Source organism: Berghia stephanieae, chromosome 12 (genome assembly GCF_034508935.2).
Source record: "Berghia stephanieae isolate SIO BIC M18660-M18661 chromosome 12, UCSD_Bste_1.3, whole genome shotgun sequence".
NCBI classification, from domain to species: Eukaryota; Metazoa; Mollusca; class Gastropoda; order Nudibranchia; family Aeolidiidae; genus Berghia; species Berghia stephanieae.
Genome location: NC_088371.1, coordinates 41,135,926 through 41,156,401, shown reverse-complemented (window position 1 = coordinate 41,156,401; position 20,476 = coordinate 41,135,926). Strand labels below are relative to the sequence as shown.

General features: G+C 38.9%; 2 protein-coding genes across 4 annotated transcripts in view; both read right to left on the bottom strand.

The window, feature by feature from the left end:
* LOC144958290 (uncharacterized) overlaps window positions 1-19,826 on the bottom strand; it is a 25,518-nt gene extending 5,692 nt beyond the window's left edge. Inside the window, exons 1-9 of one of the 3 annotated variants that reach the window (XM_078890163.1) lie at window positions 19,682-19,826; window positions 13,950-14,092; window positions 11,836-11,912; window positions 11,166-11,223; window positions 9,244-9,357; window positions 7,819-7,901; window positions 6,182-6,221; window positions 4,152-4,395; window positions 2,516-2,573 (exon numbers count right to left, since the gene is read on the bottom strand). In XM_078890163.1, coding sequence (XP_078746289.1) covers window positions 2,516-2,573; window positions 4,152-4,395; window positions 6,182-6,221; window positions 7,819-7,901; window positions 9,244-9,357; window positions 11,166-11,223; window positions 11,836-11,912; window positions 13,950-14,023 — 748 coding nt within the window. In that variant the 5' untranslated portion in view covers window positions 14,024-14,092; window positions 19,682-19,826. The remainder of the gene's footprint in view (window positions 1-2,515; window positions 2,574-4,151; window positions 4,396-6,181; window positions 6,222-7,818; window positions 7,902-9,243; window positions 9,358-11,165; window positions 11,224-11,835; window positions 11,913-13,949; window positions 14,093-19,681) is intronic. The other 2 variants (XM_078890164.1, XM_078890165.1) reach the window with 2 other exon arrangements.
* Window positions 14,720-17,656, bottom strand: LOC144957667 (uncharacterized). Its single transcript, XM_078889012.1, has one exon. It carries the CDS (start codon window positions 17,654-17,656, stop codon window positions 14,720-14,722), a length of 2,937 nt encoding a protein of 978 aa, XP_078745138.1.
* Window positions 19,827-20,476: the final 650 nt, after the last annotated feature.

Genomic DNA, 20,476 nt, shown 5'->3' with positions numbered 1-20,476 from the left:
CAAGCTACAGTACAGCCATGGTCCTTCAAGCTACAGTACAGCAGTGGTCCTTCAAGCTACAGTACAGCAGCGGTCCTTCAGGCTACAGTACAGCAGTGGTCCTTCAAGCTACAGTACAGCAGTGGTCCTTCAAGCTACAGTACAGCAGTGGTCCTTCAAGCTACAGTACAGCAGTGGTCCTTCAAGCTACAGTACAGCAGTGGTCCTTCAAGCTACAGTACAGCAGTGGTCCTTCAAGCTACAGTACAGCAGTAGTCCTTCAAGCTACAGTACAGCAGTGGTCCTTCAAGCTACAGTACAGCAGTGGTCCTTCAAGCTACAGTACAGCAGTGGTCCTTCAAGCTACAGTACAGCAGTGGTCCTTCAAGCTACAGTACAGCAGTGGTCCTTCAAGCTACAGTACAGCAGTGGTCCTTCAAGCTACAGTACAGCAGTGGTCCTTCAAGCTACAGTACAGCAGTGGTCCTTCAAGCTACAGTACAGCAGTGGTCGTTCAAGCTACAGTACAGCCGTGGTCCTTCAAGCTACAGTACAGCAGTGGTCCTTCAAGCTCCAGTACAGCAGTGGTCCTTCAAGCTACAGTACAGCAGTGGTCCTTCAAGCTACAGTACAGCAGTGGTCCTTCAAGCTAAAGTACAGCAGTGGTCCTTCAAGCTACAGTACAGCAGTCACAGCCGTGGTCCTTCAAGCTACAGTACAGCCTTGGTCCTTCAAGCTACAGTACAGCAGTGGTCCTTCAAGCTACAGTACAGCAGTGGTCCTTCAAGCTACAGTACAGCAGTGGTCCTTCAAGCTACAGTACAGCAGTGGTCCTTCAAGCTACAGTACAGCAGTGGTCCTTCAAGCTACAGTACAGCAGTGGTCCTTCAAGCTACAGTACAGCAGTCACAGCCGTGGTCCTTCAAGCTACAGTACAGCAGTGGTCCTTCAAGCTACAGTACAGCAGTGGTCCTTCAAGCTACAGTACAGCAGTGGTCCTTCAAGCTACAGTACAGCAGTGGTCCTTCAAGCTACAGTACAGCCGAGGTCCTTCAGACCCATTAGGCCCACGGATGCCGGAGTTTCTCCCAGTTTCTATAGCAATTGATTACGACTTATTAATAATAATATATCTTTATTGTCCCCAAAAAAGTGGCAATCTGTCATTTGGTTACACAGTTATAACAATACAATATTGACATAGACACACTCACACAAGATGCACACTAGTAACATAGTACATATAGTAAAAAAAAACCCCCAAAAAAACGGCATTATTAAATATCTTACGCTTGTCTATCGCCAAGTACTCTCCACCAGATCAAACAGACCCAGTTACCCAATCATTGCTGTGTGGATTTGGGGATAATTGGGGATTTGGGGGGGGGGGGGGGGGTTCAGAAAAAAAAATCTCTTCTTCACCGGGATTCAATCCCAGTCCCTTTGCTTGTAAAGAGAGTGAGTGCTCTATTGACTGAGCTATTGGGAGTCCCATGAGAAACAGTAAATATTTGAATTTATCTCGAATCCAAATAATAATAATAATAATAATAATGATAATGCTGAAAACTTATATAGCGCTATAACTCCGAGACACCAGACTCTAAATGCTTAAATTACAAATTGCTTTGGCTGACACATGCTCATTCACACACACAAGCATACACACACACACAACACACAATAGAAACTAGACAGACCTATCTTGCTTCTCATAACATCTACTAAAGACGAAACAGATATGTTTTAAGCGAATGTTTAAAAATAGACAAAGATTCTTTTTCACGAATGCTCTGCGGTAAGGTGTTCCAAACAGAGGGTCTGAAATGAGAAAAGGATCTCATTCCAGCATTTTTGGTCAATTTAGGGCTTTGAAATGCATGTTTGTCTAGTATGTGTTAAATTTGACCTCCATCATACAAGAGTTAGTTAAATGCTTGTTTAAAAAGCCTAAGTGAGCCTGTAAAAAAAAAAATATAATGAAAACATAAGGAGAAAACCTGGCTCATATTGTGAAACAATACACAAATATACGTTTCAGTCTTTAGCCTTCATCAGGCGAAATTAATTTTTATTTTTTAAAATAGAGTTACATATATGTATAATGAATTTAAACAATGAATGAAAAATAAAAGGGGGGGGGGGGGGGGGAATGGGAGGAAAGGCGGTGAAGGGAAAGGAGAGGGGGGAGAGAGACTAAAAAAGAGAAGGGTGTGTGTGTGTGTGTGTGTGTGTGTGTGTGTGCGTGCGTGCGTGCGTGCGTGCGTGCGTGCGTGCATGCATGCATGCATGCATGCATGCATGTATGTATGTATGTATGTATGTATGTATGTATGTATGTATGTATGTATGTATGTATGTATGTGTGTGTGTGTGTGTGTGTGTGTGCGTGTGTGTGTGTGTGCAAGGGAATGAAAGAGAGAGTGGATGAGAAATAAAAAGGCAGTGATTTGCATTCCTTTTCAGATTAATTTTTGGTAAAATGATTTTTATTTTGTTTCTGTTGAAAATCAACAGATTTCGATTTTTAACTTACTCATCTTGCACAATTTGCTGGCATTGGGATAGTCTTTCTTCATCAAGCAATCGATGAACTGGAACGAGAGGAAAAGATGACGCAATGAATGAATGAATCAAATGAATGAATCAAATGAATGAATGAATGAATCAAATGAATGAATCAAATGAAGAACCAAAAGCGAAAGGTTATGAGCTCCCAATAGCTCAGTAGATAGAGCACTCGCTTCACGATCAAAGGGACTGAGGTCGATCCCAGGAGACGTCGGCGATATTTATTTCTATTCTGATCAAATAGACCCAGCTACCCAATCACTGTTGGGTGGATAGGGGGCGGGGGGGGGGGGGGGGGGGGTTGAAAAAATCTTGATATCACTCAGATTGATCTCAGTCCCACTCAGCATGTGCTCTATCTATTGAACTATCAGGAACCCCCCCCCCCCCTCCCCCCATCCCCTCTGATAATACATCAGTCTTTTAATATTTTTTTTATTGCTTGAAAAAGTGGCCAAATGGTGTGGCATTGCACTGCAACCTAGTGGGTATAAGTTCCAGCCTTTCTTCAGACACTTAATTATTATTTTTTCCTTGGGCAAGATTATAAAACTCTAATTTGTTCACTTGGACACCGTAGACAATTCCTGTTGAGATTAGACATTTATTTGATGGACTATCTGTACTCTTTCATGGAATGCTCAGGTGAAATTATCTTACAATGAATCGGAGTGCTGATATATATTTGTGTATAATTATATGCGGCTATGTGGTCTAGTGGTATGACTCTCATCTTTGGATCAGAAGGTCCAGAGTTTGAGACCTGCTCTGATCGGTGCATAGTTGAGTCCTTGGGACATTCTTTCATTGTACTCAGGAATAAAATGATTACCTGGCCGTTAACAGTGTTGTCTCTGTCCGAAATAAAATGCCTAACAGGCGTTGTGTATACTCCTTCATGTTAAATGTTGCTGTGGCTGGGGATCCCTTGTAAAGCGCTTTGAGCACGTTAAGTGGATATTGCGAAATGTGATATTTTGTAAATTTACATATTTGTGTTTGTGTTTTTTTGTCTCCTGACGAAGGCCAAGGGCTGAAACGTTGTTTGTTTTGCGTTGTTCCCTTATATATGAGTCATATCTACTCACTTTATTTTTCTCTCCATTTTACTGGCTCATTTAGGCACCTCTAGGTTTGGGTTTAGAAGCATCTCAACAATGTGCTCTGAAATCTACAGTCATTGCCAGACGTCCACGTAAATATCACATGATGAATACAAATCAATGCTCTTTCCAATGAAACCCATTTTAATCTTAGATCTTTCATAATTTTTTTTCAGATATTATATGTTCTTTGTGTTTTCATTTCTATGGGTCACCTCATATAGACCCAAACCCATAGACCCTTTGGGGGCAGCGTGGCTCAGCGATTTGATGGTCTTTGCTTCATACCCAAAAGGGACAGAGTCCGTTTACCCGCTGCGCAGCGAGACCTTGAGCAAATTACCTCATCCTAGTTCAGTGTGCAGGCTGCACTACGGCTGACGCCTGGGTTACTCCTGTCTTCCCTTGGAATAGACTCTAACTCTAAAGGCAAATTTCCAACATGGGATACATAAAGGGAATTTAAAATTATTTTTCAAAAATACATATAAATATTACCTCCATTAGAAGTTCAGTGGGAGCCTTTAACTTTTCGTTTTCATCTTTATCTTCATCAACCTCATCATCATCATCATCATCGTCGTCGTCATCGTCATCTTCATTGCCACCATCACCTCTATCATTTTTCAGAGAGGCCAGCTTGTTGTCACCACCCTGGGTATGAGACTGGCTGTCACCATTCGGTAATCCGTTCACTTGATGACTGGAGCCTCCAGGAAAATGATTCTTTTTGTACGGTTGTCTAGAACGAGAAAAAAAGTAATAAATTAATAAATGATTAAATTTTATTGTTTAAAAAAACAAAACTGAGGTTTTATAAGTGTCCATTGCTTAAGGGAATTCTGTATTTGTTATCTTGTTCTTTATCAAAGCTGTTAAGTTATATCCATTTTTGCTCATTACTTGGACCATGGGTGCCAGTTTTCCGGTTCATGCCGGAATTCCGGTTTCGGGATATCTCGAAGTCAAATACCTCCGGTTTCAGTATTTTGAGTAAAATAAATAAATTTTTCGAAAAATGTTGAGGGAGTATCTCTGGTACTCTCTGTCTCTCTCTGTTCTTTGGCTCCCCTAGAGAGAGACACTGCATTGTGAATATTTCACTATTTATTATAATTTGGTTTTAAAATCAAATTATTTTCTCATTGTGTCATTATGTTTGCTGTGTAATCATTTAATAATGGTATAAAAACGGTGATGAAATAAGAGTAAATAGGCCGAATTTTCAGTAGGAACATTTTCAGGTTTGGCAAAGAGTCGAGATTTTAGTTTCAGGTTTCAGCACTTCTTCCTGCTGGCACCCATGACTTGGGCTAAATGCCTTTTAACAAATTGTCCAGAAATTTTCTACTTTATGGATTTATGAATCAATAAAAATGACCCTCAACTCGACATCAATTCTTGACTGAAAAACTGGAGGCTTTTTTGAGAAGACTCAGGTTGACAAGTTGGGGGTCGTTTTAATCATTGTAGAAAGATGTTTTGTCAAATTGCTCCATTCTCCTGTCTTTTCTTCCATCTCCAGGTCAGATGTGACTGACATCTTTTCCTTATTCCTGTCAGCTTTGCATTTCATCATGAGATTATTAAAATATTCTATTTCTATTATTCTAGATCTGCAGAAAGATGTCGGATCATCTTCATTTCTTTTCGTTGTCATTATTTTCAACTGCCCTTCGACAGCGGTAATCTGCCGTCTGTCTGGATATTAAGTGATACTTTAATGTTTCTATTGTTATTCACTGAAGAAGGGCTTTGAGGGCAAGACGTTCCATGTTTTGGCATTTTGTTCTTTTTGCGAAGCTGTCATAACTAGTTTTGTTTATTACTTTTTAGGGTCCCCATCTTCTTGCATCTTATTATCACTTTGTTATAGAATGAGCGACTATGTGCTCTCGTGGTATGCCACTCGCCTTGGAATAGGCTCTTTACTCTTATTATCTCATCATGCTCAGGTGTAAAATGAGTACCTGGCCATTATTTTCTCTCTCAGATGAAATAATGGCATTGTTGAATTAGGCTCTCAGTCTTAAGGCTATAGTGTCCGTCATTATAAATAGAAATAATACAACAAATATGCTATGGCCATATCATTTTATATTTAGCTTTATCATCAATGTATTTTTGCCACCCACTCCTCCCTATTCAGTGCTGATGGTGACAAAAAGGGAAAAAGGAGGAAAATTATGAATGGTTTTATTTACGCCACATGTTTACTTCACTAACACCCCTTTTAGAGCCATTGAGATGATAAACTACTCTAGCTATCTTCTGGATAGTGGGGAAACTGCACCAGTTTGTTCCACCACACATGAAATCTCTCAAAACCAGAAAATTTGATTGAGGAAAATGTCTTTTTTCAAAGGAGGAAATTACTCCTCTGACACAAAAATCGCGGATTTCCACGGATCCGAGGAAAACAATCAGCACATATTATTAATACCACGAGGTGTATGTGTGAGGTGGGAAAGGGGTGGGGGGGGGGGGAGGGGGGGAAAGGGAGATAACTACATGAATATGAAACATACCTGTGATCGCCAACGGTCATCTTGGAGAAATCCACATCATCTGAAATGAGGAAGGGGTTGTTAAATCAAATTGGCAGCACATCTGACCAGTAACCAGAAGGTTTGAGGTTCGATCCCAAGTTGAGGCAGACTGATTTTTTGGGATGGGTTTTTTTGGTTGTATTATTCTTTCTTGCTTTGTCTGGCATTGTTTCATACACGCTTGTTCAGATTATAAATCATAACAGCTCACAATGGAAACAAGCAAGTCAAAACGGGACCAACCACAGTTCCAACAAGACACAAACATAAAAAGAGAGAATTTTCATAACCCTTGCCAGGTTAGAGATAGGTCTAGGGTTTGATTCTTGGGCAAGGCAATTAAATAATGATAAAAAAATAGAATAGAAAAATAGTCTCTCAGGGTTAAATGAACAGGAGATTATAGCAGTTTCTATGTCGTGAAATGGACAATAGCAATTGCCTGCTACCCTTTAGATAGCTTGCTAGTACTTTCTGCCTGATCTAACAGACCTAGCTACCCAATCACTGTTGGGTGGCAAAATGGTCAAAAGATCATCTCGGTCCCTTTGCATGTAAAGCAAGTGCTCTACCTCTTATGGGGCAGCATGGCTCAGAGGTACGGTCTTTGCTTCGTACCTGAAAGGTACCGAGTTCAAATACCCGCTTTATTGTATGGCCTTGGGCAAGTCATCTCGCCTTAGCTCAGTTTGTGGCGCTGCACTGCGGCTGATGCCTGGGTTATTCCAGTCTTCCCTTGGAATAGACCTTAGAGACAAATTTCCCTTATCAGATGAATAATGGAATTTTTTATATTTTAATATTTTTTTTTTACTGAGGCATCTGGAACCCCAGTTTACTCATTAGATTTATCATAACACAGGCTTATGAAAGTGTTAAAGATAAACTTTGCTTAAGAAAAAATAATAATTCTGGTCTCTAAGGAGTTTATGTTAACTACACTCCACTGTAGTGTGAAGGGCATTGAGCATGAATAAACACAGTAGAAAGGGATTATAAAGATGTTTATGTTTGTCTTATTTTCAGATCTGCCTACTTGTAAAATTAAAAATTCGTAATTTTTAGGAAATAAAAAAGTTGTTGTCCCTATTGTTAATTTTAAAATCAATATTTTACCCACCATAAGGAATAAATAACACTTCAAAATCCTTGAAATGATATAGTCTGGCATTAACTTACATCAGTGCTTCCTCCAAGAAATTGTCAAAAAAGAGGATTTTTTTAGAAGACCACCGAAGGGGGGTGCGGGGGCATGCTCCTCCGGAAAATTTTTTAATTTGAAATGCAATTAGAGCCATTTCGAGCCACTTTGGAGCCATTTGGAGCCACTTTGGCATCAAAATTATGATTTTTGTTAAGCACTCCAATAAAAAAAATTTTCTTGAAATTATCCGCGGATATTTCTCTTGGTTTTTGACAAGTGCAGATTTTTAACGGATCATTAAAATTGCGGAAATCTGCATAAAAACGGAAAAGAGGAAGCACTGTTTCATTTTCAATGAGTTTTCATGAATTAAAGATACTCACAAAGTTCTGAATTAGGAGTCAAAAATTTCGTCATTCTACGAATTGTTTAAAAAGGTAGGCAGGTCTGTATTTCATTAATTTATCCTCACCGTCATTCATATCCCAGGCTTTTCTCACACCACCGTTAAGACGGGCACTCTCTACATCGATGTGGTCCACAAAGGGCTCTGAACTGTTGTAGGAAACAAAACACACATACAATAAAAATGCGGCCATGTGGTCTAGTGGTATGACACTCGATTTCGGATTGGAAAGTCCTGGGTTCGAGCCTGGCTCGGCGCATAGTTGAGTCCTTGGAAAAGACTCTTTACTCACATTCTCTCACCGTACTCAGGTGTAAAATGAGTACCCGGCCATTAACAGTGTTGTCTCAGTCCGAATAAGATTTGCAATATCGCCTTATAGGCATCATGCCCCGTCCTACGTGTTGCTGTTGGCCAGGGAGCCCTTGTAAAGCGCTTTGAGCATGTTTAGTGGATATTGCGCTATATAAAAGCTCAAGTCAAGAGCTCAATATAAATCTTAGTGAAGAGTAAGCTGCTTTGGGGGTCCCAATATCTCAGTTGGTAGAGCACGCACTTCACACACAAAGGCACTGTGGTCGATCTTGGGTGAAATCGAGATATTTTTTCTAACCCCCCCTCCCCATCCACCCAGCAGTGATTGGGTAGCTGGGTCTGTTAGATCTGGTGAAAGGAACTTTGTGATAAAAGAGCGTCCTATCCAAAGGGTAGGAAGCAATTGCTATTGTCCATTCCACACTACAGAAACCAGAATAAACTTCTGCTCCGTGGATCTAATGGCTCTGAAAGACTGAGCTGCTTTGTGTGGCTATCATGTTGTCTAGTGATATGACACTCATCTTTGAATTGGAAGGTCCCGAGTTCAAGTCCCACTCCAGGCGGTGCATGGTTGAGTCCCTCGAAAAGGCTCTTTACTAACATTGTCTCACTGTACTTGGATGTAAAACGAGTACCTGGCAGGAAGAATTTTGTTTTGTAATTTTACCTAACAGGCGCCATGTCTCGATGTCTCGTCCCACATGTTAAGTGTTGCTATTGATTTGGGACCCTCTGTAAAGCGCTTAGAGCACGTTTAGAGTATATTGCTCTATGTATAAATGCTCAAAGTGTTTTAGAAGCTGTAAACTGCAAAAAGTCAAGATCAACAATGAATAGAACCGATTAAACTCTGTCCTTACCGACTATTTACCGGATTTTCCTCAAAACGTCAGACTCATCTAACATAAAAATAGATTTTTTAAACTCTAACTCGGAGGTAATTAGTACATGACATACATCATTTTGTTCAGCAAAACAAAGCTGTACCAAACAGCATTAACTTCAACAATAAAAAATCTTCAAATTTTGTTATGTACAAAATAAATATGGATGAGTAAAATGTTGGTTGTATCATAACAGATGTGACAAGTTGTTATAATAATTGTATTTGTTCATCACTTTTTACAGTCAGTCCACAGCTTCTAACAGCTTAGTAATACAAATAAAATTTACCTTTCTTCTCGTCTCCGTACAGCCTGTAAAGACACCTGTTTAGTAGGCGTCATTGTTCTACGACTCATCGCTGAATCATTTCGTGGAGGGACTGAACCAATGCTAGACCTTGACCTATATAATAATAATAATAATAATAATAATAATAATAATAATAATAATAATAATAATAATAATAATAATAATAATAATAATAATGATAATAATAATAATAATAATAATAATAATAATAATAATAATAATAATGATAATAATAATAATAATAATAATAATAATAATAATAATAGTAATAATAATAATAATAATAATAATAATGATAATAATAATAATTATAATGATAATAATAATGATGACGATGACGATGATGATGATGATGATGATGATGATGATGATGATGATGATGATGATGATGATGATGATGATGATGATGATAATAATAATAATAATAATAATAATAATAATAATAATAATAATAATAATAATAATAATAATAATAATAATAATAATAATAATAATAATAATAATATATTATTATACAGGTCCTGGGGACGTTACAATGACATAATATTGACAAAGTTAATGCATACTAGTGCAGTGACTTATAAATTTGATTCCGTCCATGCTCGATAAGAGTGCAGACACAAAGAAACACACACACACACACACACACTTACGGGCTGACAAGGGTGCGCATATATAAATATACATGGAAACAAAGGTATATATAGATTCAATAAACAAATTTCGCGATTTCTAAAAAGTTCCAATTAGAAAAATAAAATACAGCATATAAGTCTTGGACATGAAAAACGATTTCACATTCTTTTGTTTTTGTAATTAGAGATTTTAAGGGACAGTGTGGCTGAGTGGTACGGTCTTTGCTCCGTACCCGAAAGGTGCCGAGTTCGATCACCCACTGCGCTGTGTGACTTTGAGCAAGTCACATCGCCCTAGCTCAATTTGTGGTGTTGCACTGTGGCTGACGCCTGGTTTATTCCAGTGTTCCCTTGGAACAGACCCTAAAGTCAAATTTCCCCATGGGGATAAATAAAGGGAATTTTATTATTTATTTATTTATTTATTTCATGGCTCTCGTGACACTAATAGTTCATATCGACCCCCGTAAAAAAAAAATAATAATAATAAAACGATAGAATGTTTATAACATGAAGATCTAACTATCAAGTGGGGATCTTGATAGCTCAGTTGGTAGAGCACTGGCTTCACATGCAAAGGGACCGAGATCGATTCCAGATGAAGTCGAGATTTTTTCTGATCCCTTGTCCACCAAGCAGTGATTGGGCAGCTGGGTGTGTAAGTGGAAAGTACTTTGATTTACAATAGACTAGCATCCAATCCAAAGGGTAGTGAGCAATTTCTGGCCGATAACAGTGTTCTCTATGTCCGAAAAATTGTAATATCGCCTAACAGGCATCACGTCTCACTCTACATGTTACATGTTGCTGTTGGTCAGGGACCCTTTGTAAAGCGCTTTGAGCAAACATGTGGATATTGCACTAATTGAAAAAGTTCAATTTGTTTTCATCATAACAAATGTAAAATTTTTCCTGTAGTTCAAAAAAAATTATTTTTCAAAAATTGAGCTTTATATAGCGCAATATCCACTAAATGTGTTCAAAGCGCTTTACAAGGGGTCCCTGGTCAACAGCAACATTTAACATGTAGGACGGGACATGCCGCCTGTTAGGCGGATATTACAATTTTTCGGACAAAGACAACGCTGTTAACAGCCAGGTACTCATTTTACACCTGAGTACGGTGAGAGAAAGTGAGTAAAGAGCCATTTCCAAGGACTCAACTATGCGCCGAGCATGAGGCTCGAACCTAGGACCATCCGATCCGAAAGCGAGTGTCATACCACAAGACCACATAGTTAGTAAGGGGAGGGTTAAAGTACCAACCATGACCGTAGGGATCCATCAGGCGTAGCTCTGTCATCGTAGAATCCACTGGCTCCTTCTGGAATATAGAAGCATAGAACTTATAGAGAGTGGGAAAATGCTCCTATTTAGTCCAGCACACATTGAGTATCTCACTGCCAAAACCGCCAAAATATTTTCAAAGATAAAAGTCTTATATTAAATATGTGCGGATATGCTGTCTAGTGGTATGACACTCGCCTTTGGATCGGAAGGTTTTGGGTTTGAGTCCCACTCTGAGCGGTGCATAGTTGAGTCCTTGGAAAAAGGATCTGTACTCACATTCTCTCACCATACTCAGGTGTAAAATGAGTACCTGACCATTAATAGTCTAGTCTCTGTCTAAAAATAATGAATATAGGGAGTTTGTTTTTTTTAATTGATAAATTGGGGCAGCGTGGCTCAGCGGTATGGTCTTTGCTTCGTACCTGAAAGGTACCGAGTTCGATCACCCGTTGCTGCGCTGTATGGCCTTGAGCAAGTCACCTCGCCCTAGCTCACTTTGCGGTACTGCTCTGAGACAGACGCCTAGGTTGAGGTTGTTCCAGACTTCCCTTGGAATAGACCCTAAAGAAAAATTTCCCTATGGGGTTGAATAAAGGGAATATTATTTTAATTTTACTTATTTATTTATTTTTTTTAATTTACTCACCAAACTGGTCGCCATCCACAATTTCAAGACTAGAATTTGGTGTCACAAGTTTTCTTATCGGTTTTCTCTTGTCACATCTTGAATTATTTTTTTTTAAAGAGAGAGAGAGGGGAAAAAATGTGTTTTGGTATAACCAGGGCTCAGAAATTTAAAAAAATACAAGAATTATATTTAATTTAGAAATAGATTTAAACTTTCAAACTTATCACTATCTTCATCACTTTTCAGTTGTTGACAACAACGAATTCATCCTCATCCTCATCATAACATTAATCGACTTCTTCCACCCTATGAATGTCACGATGTGTATGGTAGAGCATTGAAATTAATTGACATGAGTCTGAAACAAATTGCACAGCGTTTAGATAAACTCTTGTTTAAAATTAACTCCCAATTTTTCTGCCCATAATAATTAAGAATTTAAAAAGTTTAAAATAAACTCTTTCCATGAGCTCGTCTGAATACCATAGCAATCTGGATTTGCATGAAAGAAATTGAGCTTTTATATAGCGCAATATCCAATAAATGTGCTCAAAGCGCTTTACAAGGGGTCCCTGGCCAACAGCAAAACATAACATGTGGGACGGGACATGCCGCCTGTTAGCGATATTACCATTTTTCGGACAAAGACAACACGGTTAACGGCCAGGTACTCACTTTACATCTGAGTAAGGTGAGAGAATGTGAGTAAAGAGTCTTTTCCAAGGACTCAACTATGCACCGAGCAAGGCTCAAACCCAGGACCTTCCGATCCGAAAGCGAGTGTCATACCACTAGACCACATAGACACAGAATATAATAATAATCTATCTCTCAATCATCTCACTTCCTCCCCCCCCCCCCCTACCCCCCTCCATCTCCTATCTATTAGTCTCCTAATCACGCAATACATTCAATTGCCACAATCAAGAAACCGCACTGCCTCTATACAAATATATTCAGGTGTGTAGTGTGTGGAAAGGCTCACTTATATACAAAAGCATGTCACCACATGACACACACAGTCACATGAACATGTGCTTGTGCCACAGCCCCCATCCATGTCCGTGCCTTTGTGTCCATCACCCCTTCCTTTCCCTCCTCATACACACATCCCAACTGTGAAGTGGGCATCTTGTAGTCCCCTACCCACTGCCCTCCTCTCACAAGGCTAGTTTCAAGGGCTTACCAATCGCTAATCAGAACGAGACTGGCACTCATTGCACAATTAGCCTATTCTAGATGCAGAGTGATGACAGCATCTCAACTCTCCCAGCTCTTTCTTTTCATTATACTTCAGCTTTTATATAGCACAATATCCACTAAACATGCTCAAAGCGCTTTACAGGGTGGCCCTGACCAACGTAACATGTAGAACAAGACATGACGCCTGTAAGGCGATATTACAAATTTTTTTTCGAAAGAGACAACATTAACGACCAGGTACTCATTTTACACCTGAGTGTGGTGAGAGAATGTGAGTAAAGAGCCTTTTCCAAGGACTCAACTATGCACCAAGCGAGGCTCGAACCCATGACTTTCCGATCCTATCTATCTGCCTTTTGGAGCATTTATATCATTGTCTCCTGATGCATTGTAAAAGATGGCTCTAACGACTCTTAGTTTAGCCAAGCTTAACAGGAAGCTGGGCCGTCTTTCTTGGGATAAATATTAAAGGGGGATAAATACATTAAACAAATGTTTGTGTTGCTAAAGGGCTGTTCCCCTTGAGTTTGGATAAGATGAACTTCAGGAAAAGTGTGGACTGGCCACTTGTATTAATTTTTAAAATAGGGTATGGAAAAGAGTCAGATGAAAACAGAGAATAAAAAGTCACGGGGTCAGTGACAAACTCAGAATCCAATTGATACGACACCCTCCACCTGGCCGGGAGAGAGAGGACAGTGAGAGGTCACATAACTGACTGAGCTATCCAGCTACACACTAGGATGAACCTTAGATAAGATAAACTTTTTTTCTTGTCCCCAAAAGTTTATATTAAGCAGACTAGTGTAACAGTTTGTCCTTGCTCAGCAGACCAGAATTCGAGCAAATGTCATTGAATAAATTTCCAGATATATTATCAACGATACATACACCTTTTAACAATTAAAAAAAAAAATGATTTCACATACTGTGAGAGAAAATCAGACGTAGAACTTTGTCCACTGTCTTGTCTATTCAGCGGATATCGTCTGTTGTGTTCCATTGCAGACAAAGGGGCAAATTACTCTCTCACATTTCCATACAAAACCAGTTGACTGGTGGGGAAAACAACCTGATCAAAACATAAAAAAAATAATTTAAGAGACTGTGATTCAAGAGTTTCTTCAAATCTTGGAAAAGCTAATGTGCTTTACTATTAGATTCTTTAGGAGTGTTTTTGCGATTGAATTTCAATTTGAAGATCTCAGTATTGTACCTACCTGCAACGAATTATCCATACACTAGATAAGCAAAGGCACTGAAAGCCTAATCCGCTGATCAGACTATATTATACTATACTAGAATGAAATTTAGTCATACCAGTGACATTTTACATTAATAATACTCCCAAACCCTGTACTAGAAAGAACATTATAAAAAAAAGTATTCCCCCTCCCAAACCCCCTACTAGAACAAGAGTACTGGGGATGTAGGAGCTTTCGGAAGGCCTCCCATTAATTTACTTTGACAGAGACTGATAGGGCTTTGAAAACCATTTAATATGATAGTATAGTATAGTATAGTATAGTTTTCCAGCGTATTAGGCGTTTTGTGCCTTTGCTGATCTTGGCATTCAGTTCATCGAGATAAAAGTCAATAAAAAGCCCTAACAGATCTTTTGACCTGTATCTATAATATATAAACTTTTTGATAAATTGAAGGCCCTAACCCTAACAGATCTTTTGACCTGTATATACGTCTAACCCTTTGATGGGATCTTAATGGGCGGTTCAACTATGCTAAACATGTAATCTGCTAAGTGGCTATCTAAGCTATTTTTGAAGGCGTTGACACTTGGAGCATTGGTCACCGTTTCAGGGAGACTGTTCCAGCGGTCGATCACACGTTGATTAAAGTAGTGTTGCCTAAGCGATGTGTTACACCTTGGTTTATGCAGCTTGTAATTATGACCTCTGGCTCCATTGTTTGCAAACACGAAAAGTTTACTCTCGACTTGATACAAACTGTGTGTAAACTTGTATGTTTCAATCATATCACCTCGTACTCGTCTGTATGTCATGCTTGGAATTTCAATACGTTTCAGTCTATCCTCATATTGCTTATCTTTCAACCCAGGAATTACTTTTGTTGCTCTGCGAAGCACGCCTTCAATAAGTTTCTTATCTTTCTCAAATTGTGGTGACCATACTGAGTTGCTGAACTCGAGATGGGGTCTGACTAATGCAGTAAATAGTATTTTCATAGTTGTTGCATCTAAATAGGTAAAAGATCTTCTGATGAGTCCAAGGATTCTGTTTGCCTTATTAACTTGTGTTTCTATATGCTTTGAGAATTTTAATTTAGTATCAACATGTACTCCCAAATCTTTCTCAAGTTTTGACTTATTCAGAGCTGTTCTGTCGCTACAGTGATGCTGTCTCATATCGTAGTGAAAGATTTTGTTTTTCGTTCCAAGATGTAGCACTGTGCATTTTCCAGCGTTGAACTTCAGTTGCCAATCGTCTGCCCAGTTGACTAGATTGTCAATATCTAACTGAAGACTGTCTCTATTTTCTAGATTGTTTACCTTTCTGTATACTTTAGTATCATCGGCATACATTGAACATGAGCTAGACAAAATACTTGGTAAATCATTAATGAAGATTACGAAAAGAGTTGGACCTAAGACGCTGCCTTGTGGCACTCCACTAAGAACTTCTGTCCAATTTGACACTGTGCCTTGCACGCTAACTCTCTGTTTCCTGCCTACTAGAAAATGCTTAATCCAGCTTAGAGTATTTCCTTGTACACCATGAGCTTCCAGTTTGTTTAAGAGTCTTTGATGGGGAACAGAATCAAAAGCTTTAGCAAAATCTAAGTAGATTGCGTCAACCGAAGATCCTTGGTCGAGAAACTCTGTCCAATCATTTAAAGTCTTTAGGAGGTTAGTTGAACATGACCTGCCAGAAACAAAGCCATGTTGGCATTCAGACAGTAACTTGTTGTTCTTTAGGTGAGTTATGACATAGTCTCTAATAATGCTCTCCATTATTTTGCAAACCACTGAGGTGAGGCTAACTGGTCGATAATTGCCCGGATTACTCTTGTCTCCTTTCTTGAATAACGGTGTAACTTGTGCTTCTTTCCAATCGGGTGGAAGAGTTCCTGAGTCAAGTGATTTTTGGAACAGTAACGCTAATGGTTCGGAGAGTTCTTCTGACAACTGACATAATACGCGGGGGTGGAACATGTCAGGTCCTGGGGACTTGTTCATATTGAGTTTGTCTAGTTTCTTCTTTACAGTGTCTTTGTCGAATTCTATATCTGATAGTATGTTGTTTACACTTTTTCTTTCACATGTAGGTATATTAGTAAGATCCTCGTTGGTGAATACACTGCTAAAGAACTTGTTAAGAATATTGGCTTTGTCAATGTTAGATGAGGCTGTCTTATGATCATCATACAAATCCGCAATACCGTCTTTAGTCTTCGTTTTTGTTCTAGCATATGCAAAAAACTTTTTCGGGTTCACTTTAGCCATACGAGAAATAGATCTCTCATAGTCCTTTACAGCAATTCTGCATGAGCTTTTGGCTTGATTTCTGGCCCTCGTGTAATTAATATAGTCTGCACCCTCTCTAGTTTCTAAGTACTTTTTGTAAGCTTGCTTCTTTTTCTTGAGTTTTGCCAAGACTGTAGGATTGATCCACCGAGGTGAAGTTCTGTCTGAACTACTTTTAACTTTTGGTACGCTGATGTCCACTGCAGACATAACTTCAGATTTGATAATAGTCCATGCATCGAGTACAGACAGGTTTATTATTTTTTGTGTTAGGTCTGCAGCTGAGACTAATTCAGAAAGCTGTTTGTAGTCGCCTTTATCGAAACAGTAGCGGGGTTCGTTCGAGTAACATTTCTTTGTGTAACATCTAAAGTCAAAATATAAAACCTGGTGGTGACTCTTGCCTAGTGGAGCCTCATGTCTTATTGAGTCAATCATTGAATGTTCATTTGTAAAAACCAGGTCCAAAATATTTGGGTTTTGCTCTGAACGGTAGTGAGTTGGTTGCTTAACGTGCTGTGTTAAGAATGAATCCCTGACAGCTTCCATGAATTTAGAAGCAGAGTGATCTGAGTCCTTGGGGGATAACTCGTTTGCCCAGTCTACTTCAGGAAAGTTAAAATCTCCCGTAACTAGAACATGTGATTTGCCTTCTGTCATTTTAACTAAAAGTTCATTAATCTTATCATTGTTTTCAAAAGAGCTATTCGGTGAACGATAAACCGAGCCAACTAACATCCTATCATTGTCTCTAAGTGTTATTTCACACCAAACGGATTCTTTGGATGATGACAAGTTGTCTGACAACTTGACTGGTTGAGCATTTAGCTTTGAACGAACCCATATGGCTACACCACGATGACAACTTTTATCCTGAATATTGTGAAAACAATCAAAGCCTGGAATCTGAAGTTCTACCGGCTCGATTTTACCTCTTTGCTGATTTTTAGGTAACACTTCAGTTATACTTATAACATCAACACTCTCAGCATCAATCGTTAATAAAAGTTCATCTCTCTTGTTGATAAAAGAATCTGAATTTGTATAAAAGCACTTTAAAATGTCCGTACGATGACGGTCTAATTTTTTGTACAAGCACTTAAAACTGTCCGTCTGATGGGGGTTAAAAATCATTCTGTACATTAGAACTAAAATCGTTGGTTATTTTCTTTCCTCCTCCTCTCTCTTTCTGTCTGCTGGCCTGCCCTGTCTTCGATTGGAATCTACAACTTTCCCCCTCCATATTGTCCACTTCTCCTCTCCCCCTTTCTGCATTGTCTCTTCCCTTTTTTTGTCTCTCATCTCTACCAATTTCCTCATCTCTTCCCTTTCTAAAGGGGTGTAATCCTTTTTAAAAAAAATATTTTTATGTATTTCTGATTGGCGGAGTTTACGACCATTTCTCAGAACTCCAGAAGCCTGCTCCTCATTCTTAATTGATATCAGAAGAGGTCTTGTACCAGGGGCTTTGGAGTGTAGGCGTTTACAGGTTGATATGTCAACATCAGTGTCTAAAGTTTCTTTACAAAGCGAGATGAGAAAGGTCTTATCATCTCTAATACGCTGGTCTAGTTCCTCAGCACTGCTCTCTGGGATACCGAAAAAGACAATATTATTCTTCCTCCTATCTCTTTCTGCTAGTTCCTTTGCACTCTCTGCTGTCACTTGGCTAGCTAAGTCTTTTCTAACCTCTTCTGCATAACTTTGTTGGGCATTTGCTGTTGGGTTTCGTGGGACACTCTTATCTCTTTTCAAAGTATCAATTTCTTCCCTGAGATTTAAAATTTGGGACTTCAAATCTTCTAGAACATTCCTTTTAAAATCATCCAGGATTTCATTGCATTTCTGTTCTATTAATTTATCTTTTTTGACTGCTGACATAGCTGGTCGCTCGCACTCCTCACAAAACCAGTGAAACTTGCAGGAATCATCTATCAAGAGGGCATATTGTTCTATTGTTATTTCACTACAAACTCTGCCAACATAGCAATCACATCTGTCACAAATAATCATTTCATGGTTTGGATCACTGAACTCTTGGTGACATACTTTGCACTCATCAACTTCAATAGTAAAATTTTTCGATGATTTGTTTTTTCCGCCATTTTGGATGTTTACAACCTCAGTTTCACAAGTCTTTCCATTGACTTTTTTATTTTTATTCTTTGACATTTTCACTTCAAAATGATTAAAACTATAAATTTATATCACACAGATAAAATAAATTAAGAATTTCACTGAATTTCTCCTCTAAAAATTTGTTAACTTCGAATAATCTGATCACAAAATCCTTGAGAAATCAATGAGCCGCCATTCAGATTCGTACTTTCGATTTTTATGATGATAATTACAATTGAATTACATCAGTATTTGTTCAGCCATTTTTTAAAAACATAACAATTTTAATACTATTTTTCTTTAAATATCTTCGATATGGCGCATGAAAATTTCAACGATTTATCAAATTATATAGCGCAATATCCACGGAACATGCTCAAAGCGCTTTACAAGGGGTCCCTGACCTACAGCAACATTAAACATTTAGGACGGAACATGACGCTTGTTTTGTTAGGCGATATTACAATTTTTTTTCGGATAGAGACAATGCTGTTAATAGCCAGGTACTCATTTTACACCTGAGTACAGTAAGGTAATGTGAGTAAAGAGCCTTCTCCAGGGACTCAACTATGTACCGAGTTAGGCTCGAACTTAGGTCCTTCCGATCCGAAAGCGAGTGTCATACTATACCACAAGACCACATAGCCGCACTAATAATAGTCTAGTCTAGATACTCACACCATTCATGAACAGAGCGAAGTAACCGTTCGTTACAAAAGGAGAATAGAGGTGGCAGGGGAAAACAAAGAAACAATTTCTATTATAAACAACAGACCAGGATAACTCCACATCCGTGGATCCACTGGATCTCGACAAAAAAAAACCCCAAAAACTCAGGCAGCTATGGCATATTTTGTCAAGATCGTCTCACAATAATCTGTCGGTAACCCTTCGACTTCGGTGGCACGGGATTTTGACACTGGACGATTGTCTACAGTCTAAACTGAAAAAAAAAAAAACACACAAAAAACGGACCACTTATGTGATGGGTAATCGGCCATAAAAATGAAGGTGTTGCGTTTTATGTAATGATTTAGGAACCTAATATTGCCTTTTGAGAAGATTGTATTTGCAATAGAACTCCGAACTCCAAACAAACAAAAAATCGCAAAAATAATACAGAGTGAATCTGAAAGCGTCCTGTGGTAACGGAAGTATCTAGAATTCTGCTCTCCAATTTATAGCTTTCGCTTCGTATTTGAGTACTTCAAAAATAATCTATCTTATAAGATTGAAATGGTCATATAATTTCTAGTTCGACTGTTTAAATCTATTTTAGTTATTATTTGAAAGTTATTTCTAGATTGAATAGGTCAAATGTTCAAATCGGGTTATTTGTTCTGTTACCTTTTGATGCCCGTGTCCATGCATGTTTTTAAGGAATTTTGTTAAGAGAAGACAATAGAGATCGAAAGCCGGGTTGCCAGTTTGGCATTTTAAATGCCAGATTCCAAAAATCTGGCATTTTTGAAAACCGTTTGGCATTAGAAAAACGATGCCCTCCAGCCCCCAACAGAAAAGCTCCCAGCAGGCACAGACCTCAAGAGAAAAGAATGGGTGGCGTTGAGCAGAGCTGGAGCGGGGGTGGGAAGCACCGCCACCGACCTCTTTAAATGGAAGGTCTCACCGGGCACTGAATGCCCATGCGGTCGCCCCGGGCGGGCCATGGACCGCATCCTGTCCGAATGCTCGCTGGGACCTCACTGCGCCAATGCTGACCTGGGGGAGTGCGGCCGGACTGCCCGAGACTGGCTGGCTCACTGGCGCGACAGGATATGATGATGATTAGAAAAATCATTTGGCATTTTGCATTTTCATTTGGCATTTTCTTTTCTT